General features: G+C 48.4%; 1 protein-coding gene across 2 annotated transcripts in view; it reads right to left on the reverse strand.

Annotated features, from left to right (window-relative positions):
- Positions 1 to 8,856, reverse strand: part of ADGRD1 (adhesion G protein-coupled receptor D1) — a 177,711-nt gene extending 168,855 nt beyond the window's left edge. The window contains exons 1-2 of one of the 2 annotated variants that reach the window (XM_032168258.1): positions 8,231 to 8,856; positions 8,102 to 8,138 (exon numbers count right to left, since the gene is read on the reverse strand). In XM_032168258.1, coding sequence (XP_032024149.1) covers positions 8,102 to 8,138; positions 8,231 to 8,296 — 103 coding nt within the window. In that variant the 5' untranslated portion in view covers positions 8,297 to 8,856. The remainder of the gene's footprint in view (positions 1 to 8,101; positions 8,139 to 8,230) is intronic. The other variant, XM_058425840.1, reaches the window with a different exon arrangement.
- Positions 8,857 to 10,156: the final 1,300 nt, after the last annotated feature.

Raw genomic sequence — 10,156 nt, forward strand, 5'->3', positions numbered from 1 at the left:
TTACTCTCTAAATAAAATAGCCCTATCTAAATAAAGTAGCATGTTAGAAAGTAACGCCTGACTTCAGTTGATTTCCAGTGGGGATAGTTCTGCTATTGTAATGCAATATGAAAAATCTGAAATGCAAAAATCAAAAATACTCATTTTCATTCCTACTGTGCTTTTTTTTTTCCCTAAAATCTAGGATATTCATTTTGAAGAGGACAAAACCTCATTGACTTGTTATTCAAGTCATCTGGGAAAAAAAATTGTAAAAGGAAATAACATCTGTTATACAAAGAACAGATGTGTCTTCAGAATCCTCATCTTTATAAAATAAACCCTGTGGACAATAAAGCCCTTCCTATTCTTTCCATTTACAAATGGCCACAATCAGTCCTGGCAGAAAGGCTGACAGAGTAAAGTGATGGTGTCTCGTTCACCCCAAAGCCAGCCAGGGTTCATAGGTGGCCAGTGATGAGAAGAGCGGGGTTGAGGCCAGAACACTGCCTTCTCTCCACACCACTGCACTTCAGACAAGTGTAAAACACCTCAGGTGCCACAGATGTTTTGCAACTAGCAACACTGACTGGAAACAAGCAATGAAGGGGCTGCAAGCCGTGACACCGGCAGGGGCCGGCGAGTCCTGAGAAGTGACTGGACAGAGTCCAGGGATGGCATCCAAGGTAGTTAACAAGCTGGAAGGCACAGGCCAGACTCATCAGAGCAGGTGCTGGAAACCATCAGCTGGTACCCCCGGAGTTGTAGGGCAGGAGAGGCGGTGGCGACGCGGAAAACTGTGCCCTGTCTAAATTAAGCAGCGCCTCCTGATGCCGAAGCATTGCGGCTCTGCAGGAAGCTTTGCCCAGGATTGTCAGGTCTTCATTTTTTAAAGCAGAGTCAGAAATCCAGATTTTTTTAAAGCAAAATCTATCAAAATTTTAATGTTAGCCATTTTTTTAAAATAAAACATTGTGTGGTGCTGATGGGATGGGCTGAATTCAGCCCACAGGTTCCTTCTCCAACTCGAGGAGTAAAATAACTCATAGTCTTACAAGTTTCATCAGAGCAAGAAAGTCTCATTCTTTCGGGAAGAAGGCACTCTGTGGCACTTTTCCCATCGAGAAGGTGGCATGAGACCACCTAGCTCTGCAACCACCTCGATTTTCACCAAACTCTTCTAAAGACTAAACGTCTTCTTAGGCAGGTCAGCCAGCCAAGCAAAACCATGGCCCATTTGAGGACTCCAAAACAACCCCAGCCTGCAAAACAAATAGCAGGGGACAGAGCCAGAGAGAAAATGGGGGGGTGGGGAGGAAGAGAAAGAACAAGAGAGAGAGAGGAAAGGGCAGAGAGAGAAAGGGGTATTTTCAGCCCACATCACCACAGTTCTTCAGAATTAATTTATCATCCATATGTAATGTTTTAAGTTTGGTGTGTGTGTGTGTGTGTGTGTGTGTGTGTGTGTGTGTGTCAGAGAGAGACATAAGAGAGAGATGAAAGACAGAGTATTAATACTCAAAACAAGTTAATAAAACCTTTAATTTTTCCTTTTCCATTTTTCTTCCAGATTTCCCTATTCTTCTCCCTTCCCTGTTACTTGTTCCTTGTGTGAGTCCAGGGAAACCTTTATCCCTTGGTTTCCTGTAGGGAAATAATCTTCAGTGTTGCACTGACTTGGTCCAGCTGGAATCTATACCACACAGAGGGACGCCGGCCCCTGCCGATGGTCGGGCTGGCCTTCGTGGCTCCATCCTCCTTGGCCTCCAACGCATGGAGCTCATTTTTCCTGCACAACTTTGCCTGCTGTTCCCACTGCCTGGAATTCTGTTCCTCATGTTTTGTGTAGCTGATCCTGATTCAGGTCTCAGTTCACAGGACCCCTCCCCTCATGCCACCCCTTCGTCGCCACCACCATCCACTCTTTCTTTTAGGTCCTTATTTGTTTTTTTCACGGCATTTACTATTGTTTGGGATTTTTTGTTAGTATATTTGTGTGTTGTCTCCTATATCAGACTCTGTTTCTTGAATGTTCTATTTACGCTGTATCCTCCATGTCTAAGACAAGGGGCCCGGGAGGTGTGTGTGTGTGTGTGTGTGTGAGAGAGAGAGAGAGAGAGAGAGACAGATTTTTGCATTTGAAATCTCCCAAATTTTTAATATTAGCAATTTAAAAACTAACTATACACGTAGAATGAATGATAAAATGCAAAAATAAATACATGAATAAACATAGAATGTAATTATCTGTATAATTCTAGTATTTAGAAAATCTCTATTTGCCAAATTTCCATTTCTTCAATCAGATATAAACATTGTTTTTTTAAAATTCTATTATAAATACTACGAAGACGAAGAATCCAGTTTCTGCCATGGCCTGGCAGTTCTGACAGTTCTTTAGAAACTCTAAGGCATGATGGAGACGTAAGGAATGATAATTACTGTAATTATCTGCTTGGCTCCCAGACCCCTAAATAGAGCGGGTGAAGTGAGCCGCCCCAAACTTCTGGAAACGGCTGGAGCCAGCTGTGCCGTGTGCCCCGGGACCAGGAAACTGCTGGGTAATGACATGCTTCGGGTTTGTTTTAAGTTCCCTTTTCCTCATTACAAATGTCATCTATAAAATGGCATGCTTATAAACTTTTTAAGAATGGCCTGCAATTCATTGGCCAGTGCCACTTATGGATTCAGATTAATCAACCATCACAGCTTCATAAGGGTGTCCCTGGGGAGCAGAGGCAAGAAATCGGGCAGCCTGGGGCCCTGGAAAAGCTTCCAGATGTGGGGAGGGGCCCGGACTCTGCCCATCCTGGGTTTCCCTCTCCAAACCTGCCTCCTGGCTTCCCTGTAAAGTGAGAAGATGGCTCAATAGTCCCGACAGTCCCTCAGCTACGACATTCTATAATGCATCCAGAATGACAATCTACGGTCACAGATAAGCACAGAGTATGCAAAGGCTTAAAATGATTTCAAGTTGTTTGGCAATTACTTACAAAACGAAACACCTCTCTACATGGTAGACATAAAGATCTGGCAAATATCTGGCTACCTCTGCCAGTGTAGACAGGCAAACCAGGTAATACACGCCAAAACAGCCACCTGTGAGCCGAATGCATGCTGGTTGGCTAGCTTTATTGACGCGGTTTACCAGACGACTAGCAAATCTTCAGTGACTGTGCATAGACAAGTCAATAAATATATAGATTTTTTTTTGAGACAGGGTCTCACTCTGTCACCAAGGCTGGAGTGCAGTGGTGTGATCACAGTTCACTGCAGCCTCAAACTTCTGGACTCAAGTGATCCTCCCACCTCAGCCTCCCAAGTAGCTGGGATTAGAGGCATGCACCACCACGCTCAGCTAAATGTTTATTTTTTATAAAGATAGGGTCTCACTATGTTGCCCAGGCTGCTCTTGAATTCCTGGGCTCAAGTGATCCTTCTGGCTCAGCCTCCCAAAGTGCTGGGATTCCAGGCATGAGCCACTGCGCCAGCCCAACAAATATTTATTGCGTGCCTCCTATGCATAAGGCACAGTGCTGAGTGCCAGAATGAGAAAACAAGAAATGCTTAATAGTTGTGAGAACCTTTAACAAAATAACACAGTTGGGTGTGGTTGTGGTGGACAGTAGGCTCTCGCCCTGCACTGGAGACTCCTCCTTAAGGCTCCCCTAGCACCTGAGCGAACCTATGTTCCGGTACTGACCACTTGGCTGCTGTTTTCCAAGAATCTCTGTCTGTATCTGTCTCCCCTAATTCCCCTCACGCTGTGAGCTTCTTGGGCTTAGTACTATGTCTTCTGAGCCCTGTGACCTTGAGCAAATCGCTTGGTCTGTCTGAAAGACACGCTTCCCCACCTGCGGTGTGAGGGCATGGCACCATCGCAGGGCTCTTGCGAGGATGATGTAAAATCATTGAAAGGCCCAACGTGCAGACAAACTGGCCGGTTTTCACAGCTGTTTAGCACTCTTTAGAATGAAATGCTACACGTTAAGGAGCTGTTCTCTTGCGATGGAAACAGGTTGTTTCTATTGGTGTGTTTGTGGCGCCCGTGCCCGTCATGAGCGCTCCTGAGGAGACACGCCAGGGCCAGGCTTCCTCTACCAGAGCTCCCCGGGGGCGGGCGAGCCTCAAGGATGGAAGCTGGAACATGAAGGAGGCCCCTAGATTCTGGTTCACACAGACAGCCAGGGATGGGGCTTTTCAGCAGGAAATGAGGTGAGCAGAGTCTGAGATGTGGGAAGAGAAAACAAAAAGAAAGGACTGGGGCTGGATGTGTTGGCTCACACCTGTCATCCCAGCACTTTGGGAGGCCGAGGCAGGTGGATCACCTGAGGTCAGGAGTTTGAGACCAGCCTGGCCAACATGGTGAAACCCCGTCTCTACCAAAAATACAAAAAATTAGCCAGCTTTGGTGGCGGGCGCCTGTAATCCCAGCTACGCAGGAGACTGAGGCAGGAGAATCACTGGAACCCAGGGGGCAAAAGTTGCAGTGAGCTGAGATCACGCCATTGCATTCCAGCCTGGGTGACAGAGTAAGAGTCTGTCTCAAAAAAAAAAAGAAAGGATTGGATAGGATGGAGGGAGAGGGGGAGGGAGAGAAGGAAATGAGAGAGGAAAATGGAAAAAAGAAAATGAGACAGGAAACAAAGTGAGAGAGAAGGCAGGAGAAAGGAGGGGGAGGAGGGGAACAGTGAGGGGGAAGGGGAGAGAAGGAAGGGAAGGAAGGCAGAGCAGGCAGCAGGATGTTTTGTTCATGGAGGACACCTAAGTGTTCAGCAAATGTGTCCACCTTCACCATTATTCTAAAAAGGAAGGAAGGAGGAAAGAAGAGAAAAAAGGAAAAGGTCAGAAACAATTTGCAGTGAGAGGAGGACGAGGAAGGATGAGGAGAAAAAGAGGGACTGCTAGAAACTGGAAAGCTGAGGGGAGAGAAACCTTCCGGTTTCAAGAGCTCAGGAGGCATGGCCGCCTTCACCATGCTTTCCGACACAGACTGCGGGTCACCACGCCCTTCCGTCCCTTTCTACTGTCATCAGCATGGCCATCGTTTCTCTAAGACAGTGCCTTGATCAGGAAACATTGATTTCTACCCTAAACCCAGACTTGGAAGAACAAAGCTTCTATATGGAACAAAGACTGAGTTCAAACTGCTCCTTCAAGTTTAGATACAAGAATGCAAGTGCATGTGTGCATGTGTGTGTGCATGTGTGTGTACATGTGTGTACATATGTGTACGTGTGTGGATATGTGAGCTGTGTAAATGAGTGTACGTGTGTGGATGTCAGATGTGTGTGAATGTGTGAGGGTGTATGTGTGTGCATGTGTGTGCACACGTGTGAGTATGTGAAGACGTGTGTGGATACGTGCATGCGTGTGTGTGGACATGTGTGTGGGGTGCACGTGTGTGAGCATGTGTGTATGTATGTGCATGTGTGTAGAGATGTGCGAACACGTGCAGATGTGTGTAGACACGCGGACTTGTGTGAATGTGTGCACATGTGTATGCATGTGTGTAGAAATGTATGGGTGTGTGTGGATGCATGTGGATGTGTGTAGTCTGTGTGTGGTCATGTGTGTAGACACATGGATATGTGTGGGCATGTGTGAATATGTGTAAATACATGTATGTTGACGCATGTAGACATGTGTTGGCACATGTGGGTGTGGGTGTGTGCATGGATGTGTATATGTGTGCATGTGTGTCTACACATATGAATTGTGTGGACACTCGTGTGGATGCATGTGGACACATGATGCATGCAGATGTGTGCATATGTGTGGATGCTTTTGCATGTGTATGCATCTGTGTCAACATGTCTGATGTGTATGGATGTGAGTTATGTGTGTGGACATGTGATGTGTGTTGGCACATGTGGCCATAGGTTGACACATGTAGACATCTGGTGTGTGTGTGTATGCATATGTGTCACCATGTGTGGATGTGTGTGATTTGTGTTGGTGCATTTGGGCATATGTTGACACCTGTAGACATCTGGCATGGGAGGCATGTGGACACATGTGCATGTGTGAGGATGCGTGTGGGCTCTGTATCATGAGCAGAAGTCCAGGGAGAACCCGCACAGCTTTTCTCCAACACTGAGCAGCAGTGAGGGCCATGCTGGGGCCTCGGGAGCCACCTGCCTGCTGCAGGAGCCAGGTGCACAGCTCTGCCTGACCGCCCTGCAGTTCGAGGGGCTACCTCTCCCCTCCTCTCAGTCCTCTCCCCTACTGGAGCCCAGCCCAAGCCAGGAGGCCTGCATTCACGAGAAGCAAGGTGTCCAAGGTGGACACGCCCTCTCTTCAATGCAGCGCTGGGCATGTTTATTCATTCCCAAGCCACAGGAGCCCTTGTTTCATTCAGCAATTTGGCTGAGGAGAGGGGAATGTGTGAAAACTCACAGCTTCCACACCTTTGTAAAAGGAGCTCCCTATGCATGTGGACGAAATAGAGGTGGCAGCGTCCCCACCCCCGAGTTGGTGAATGGAGGTGGTGGCGAGGTGAAGATGCCTGGAACATCCTGGCTTGGGGCTGCCGGGCAGCCGGAAAGGAGACAGAGGCTGAGGGCACAGCCCCTGGCCCTAGACCCCAGCAGGCTCCTGGCGCTCCACCCAGGAAAGGGCTCTGCCTGCAGGCCTGGGCATTGCTCTGGGATCTGCCCACAGTGCTGGCCTGAGTCCATTTGTGGTTGATCATTAAAGCCTGGTTCCCAGCCAGGCGCAGTGGCTCACATCTATAATCCCAACACTTTGGGAGGCCGAGGTGGTTGGATCACCCGAGGTCGGGAGATCGAGACCAGCCTGGCCAACATGGCAAAACCTTGTGTCTACTAAAAATACAAAAATTAGCCGGGGGTGGTGGTGCAGGCCTGTAATCCCAGCTGCTTGGGAGGCTGAGTCACAAGAATCGCTTGAACCCGGGAGGCAGAGGTAGCAGAGAGCCGAGACTGAGATCTCACCACTCAACTCCGGCCTGGGTGACAGAGTGAGACTTTGTCTCAAAAAATAAAAATAAAAATAATTTTTTAAAATAGTCTGATTTCCCATCAGAGACAGGCAGGGCCATACAATAGCACTCAGGGGGGTGCCCAGCCAAGCTCTGGTGGGGCTGGGGCAGAGGCTGTGCTCACAACAGGCTTCTCAGCAGGGGTTCAGGCACTAGCAGGGTCTCCTCCCCACCTCCTGCAACTTCCAGCAGGGAGCAACAGCCCAGTGACTGCCCGCTGCTCCCAGAAAGCCTCGTCTTCCCATCCCTGCCCCTGGCTGACGGGAACGTGTGCCCACACTCTCAACAGCAAAGGGTGTGTGCCTCCGAGAGAAGCCCCGTCCTGATGCTTCCTGGTTGGGTGTCACAATGGCCACAAGAATGTGGCTCTGGGGCTGGAGCAAGGGTGGCCCTCTATCCTGAGTCCCACTGGTGGCTGCTCCAGGCTAAGCTGGTCAGCACTCTGAGGCTGGAGGTCCTGAGACCCTGCTATGGGCCAGAGCTCCAAGTCCCCGCCAGTGAATCTGCCCTGAAGACATGAGATGGGCGCGGTGGCTCACATCTGTAATCCCAGCACTCTGGGAGGCCAAGGCGGGCGGATCACCTGAAATCAGGAGTTCGAGACCAGCCTGGCCAACATGGTGAAACCCTGTCTCTACTAAAAATACAAAAAAAAAAAAAAAAATAGCTGAGTGTAGTGGTCCACACCTGTGATCCCAGCTACTCAGGAGGCTGAGGCAGGAGAATTGCTTGAACCCAGGAGGCAGAGGTTGGGGCCACTGCACTCCAGCCTGGGCAACAGAGCAAGACTCCATCTCAAAAAGAAAAAAAAAAGGAAGAAAGAGAGAAAGAAAGAGACAGAAGGCATTCAAGTGAAGGAGATCATATTTCCTTAATCACAACGTTTCATATGGCCCAGCTCAAGGGGCCCAGAACCACTTCTCCGTCCACCGCTCAGCCGGTGAGGGTTAGCGGGGCTGCCCAGGGTCACAGTGTGTGGTGAGGCAGTGAGGCCGGGGACGAGGAGCCCAACAAGGGCCATTGGCTGATGCCCCAGAGATGAACAAGTGGGCCGTTCCTGGGATACCCACACTAGGCGGGGGGAGGGCGGTGCTCAGAGTGAGAAGGAAACACTCTTACCTGGGTGGTCCTGCGATCTGGAGTAGACGCCACGCACCTGCGCACAAAAGACCACAGTGTGAGACACGCTCAGGGAAAGCCTCCGGAGAAACCCAGCCCGTTGTCATCCTGGCCACTCGGGGACATTACCTGAAAGTTGTAATAAAATAGCAGCAGCCAAGAGTACCAGCAGCACAGCCGCAGCAGCTTTTCCATGGCTCTCTCGGAGGTCAAAGCTCAGAGCCAAGTGAAATTCCTGAGGGTCTGTGAGAATGGGACCTCTTAACCTTCACTTCCTTGGAAAAGGGACATTTTCACAGGTTCCAGGGGAGAAAAAGTTCTGTCTCCTTAAAGTTTGTGAAACGCAGCTGTCTTGGAGACCTAATGGGTGTTTCTTCCTTGTCTCAAAACTTGAGATTCTTCAGTGATCAATAAACACGTTACGATGACCAGAGCAGCTGTGGAATGCAGGGAGGAGAAACCCAAACCCGACTGGCAGTCCTGGGAAAGCAATCCCAGGTCACCGCTGTGACCGTGACCTGCGCCCAGGGACGTGAGGCTGTTTGTCCTGCGGTATTTTCTTTTTATTTCAAGAGCCTCCGTTTGTCTCAGTCAGGTTTGGAGCTTCCCTTTTCTCTGAAGAAGGTTTTGTGCGTGGTTTTTCCCTGGAGCGCCCGCCTGCTCCTCAGGCTTGTCCTGCGGCCGCTCTCGAGCTCCTTCTGGTCTGGCTCAAGTTCACACCTCCGTCCTGCTCTCTGGGTGGAGGGGGAGTGAGTGATGTAAGTCTCTCTCCTCAAACTTTGTTCTGTTCTCCTTCTCTATTTATATCCCCACTGCTGTGTCCTTCCTGGGTCCTAACTCCAGCCTCTTAACAACGGCTGAAATATTTTCAGGATCTCAGGCTCAGAATCAAACCAAACAGACGTGTGTGTGTGTGTGTGTGTGTGTGTGTGTGTGTGTGTGTGTGTGTTACTGATGCCTTCTGGTCAGCACCTTCACAGTCAGCATAAATATTAATAAATACAAAATGCAAAACAAACCATAAACTCTGTTTAGATCTGAGTCTTGTTTGCCCCCCAAAAAGAATGAAGTTGATAGAGGGATGGAAATGAAAAACCAGCACACCCACTGTGCCCTCCATATTAAGCGTTGACCACATTTTTCTCTCTAATCCTTTCAGACGTCAGTGAAAGCTACGGAATTAATTACAAGGTACGCTGCGCAATTATACCATATACCACATATCCCCCACCCCAGCACCACGAGGATGTTCTCAATGTGATAGAGAAGAGCCCCTTCACCAGACATGCCTCAGTTTACCGAAGACCAAAGTTTATCCGATCTACTCCAAATACACATGGACACACAGAGACACACACCCTATAATTGCCGTCACAGCTATATTTGCTATGTGATTTAAGTAATATTTAATATTTACCACTTCATACTTTCGCCAACACTCACCAGCTGTGCTCCTAGGCAAATTACTCGATCTCTCTTTGTTTTCGAATTCCTCATCCACAAAATGGGGGTCAATAGTTCCTCCTCCTCAGGGCTGTGACAATAAATTAGAGGACAGATCCAAGGCTCTTCAGGCAGTACTTGGAAAACATGTGGCACTCAATAAATGCTATTTTTATTAAGAAAAATTATCACTCAGTAAATGTTGGCTATGATTATTATTAGCAAGTATAACATAACACCCAGTAAATGTTAGCTGATACAGTTATCTCGATTGTCCTGACTTTAAATGGGAATTAAGAATCCTGAATCCAACATACTTCCTAAAGAGGATAAGAAAATGACTTCCAATCTCTGTGGGATAGAAAAGCAGAAAGTGCTGTCAAAACGTTAGGTAATTATTTTTAACTTGTGCCTGCAGCCTACAACCACTCAGATCCTCTGATAGCCTGAGCCTCTCGGTGGAGCTGGAGAAGGGTTCCAGAGAGTTCCATCTCCTAGCACTGGAGAAACTGTGAACTCCAAAGGCCCGGGGCTGTCTGTAATAACGACCTTTATCCTGTTGCTCAGGCTGGTCGGCTTCAGGGAAAACTAATTTACAACCTTTATCTCTGC

The sequence above is a fragment of the Hylobates moloch genome, unplaced genomic scaffold (assembly GCF_009828535.3).
Source record: "Hylobates moloch isolate HMO894 unplaced genomic scaffold, HMol_V3 SCAFFOLD_12, whole genome shotgun sequence".
NCBI classification, from domain to species: Eukaryota; Metazoa; Chordata; class Mammalia; order Primates; family Hylobatidae; genus Hylobates; species Hylobates moloch.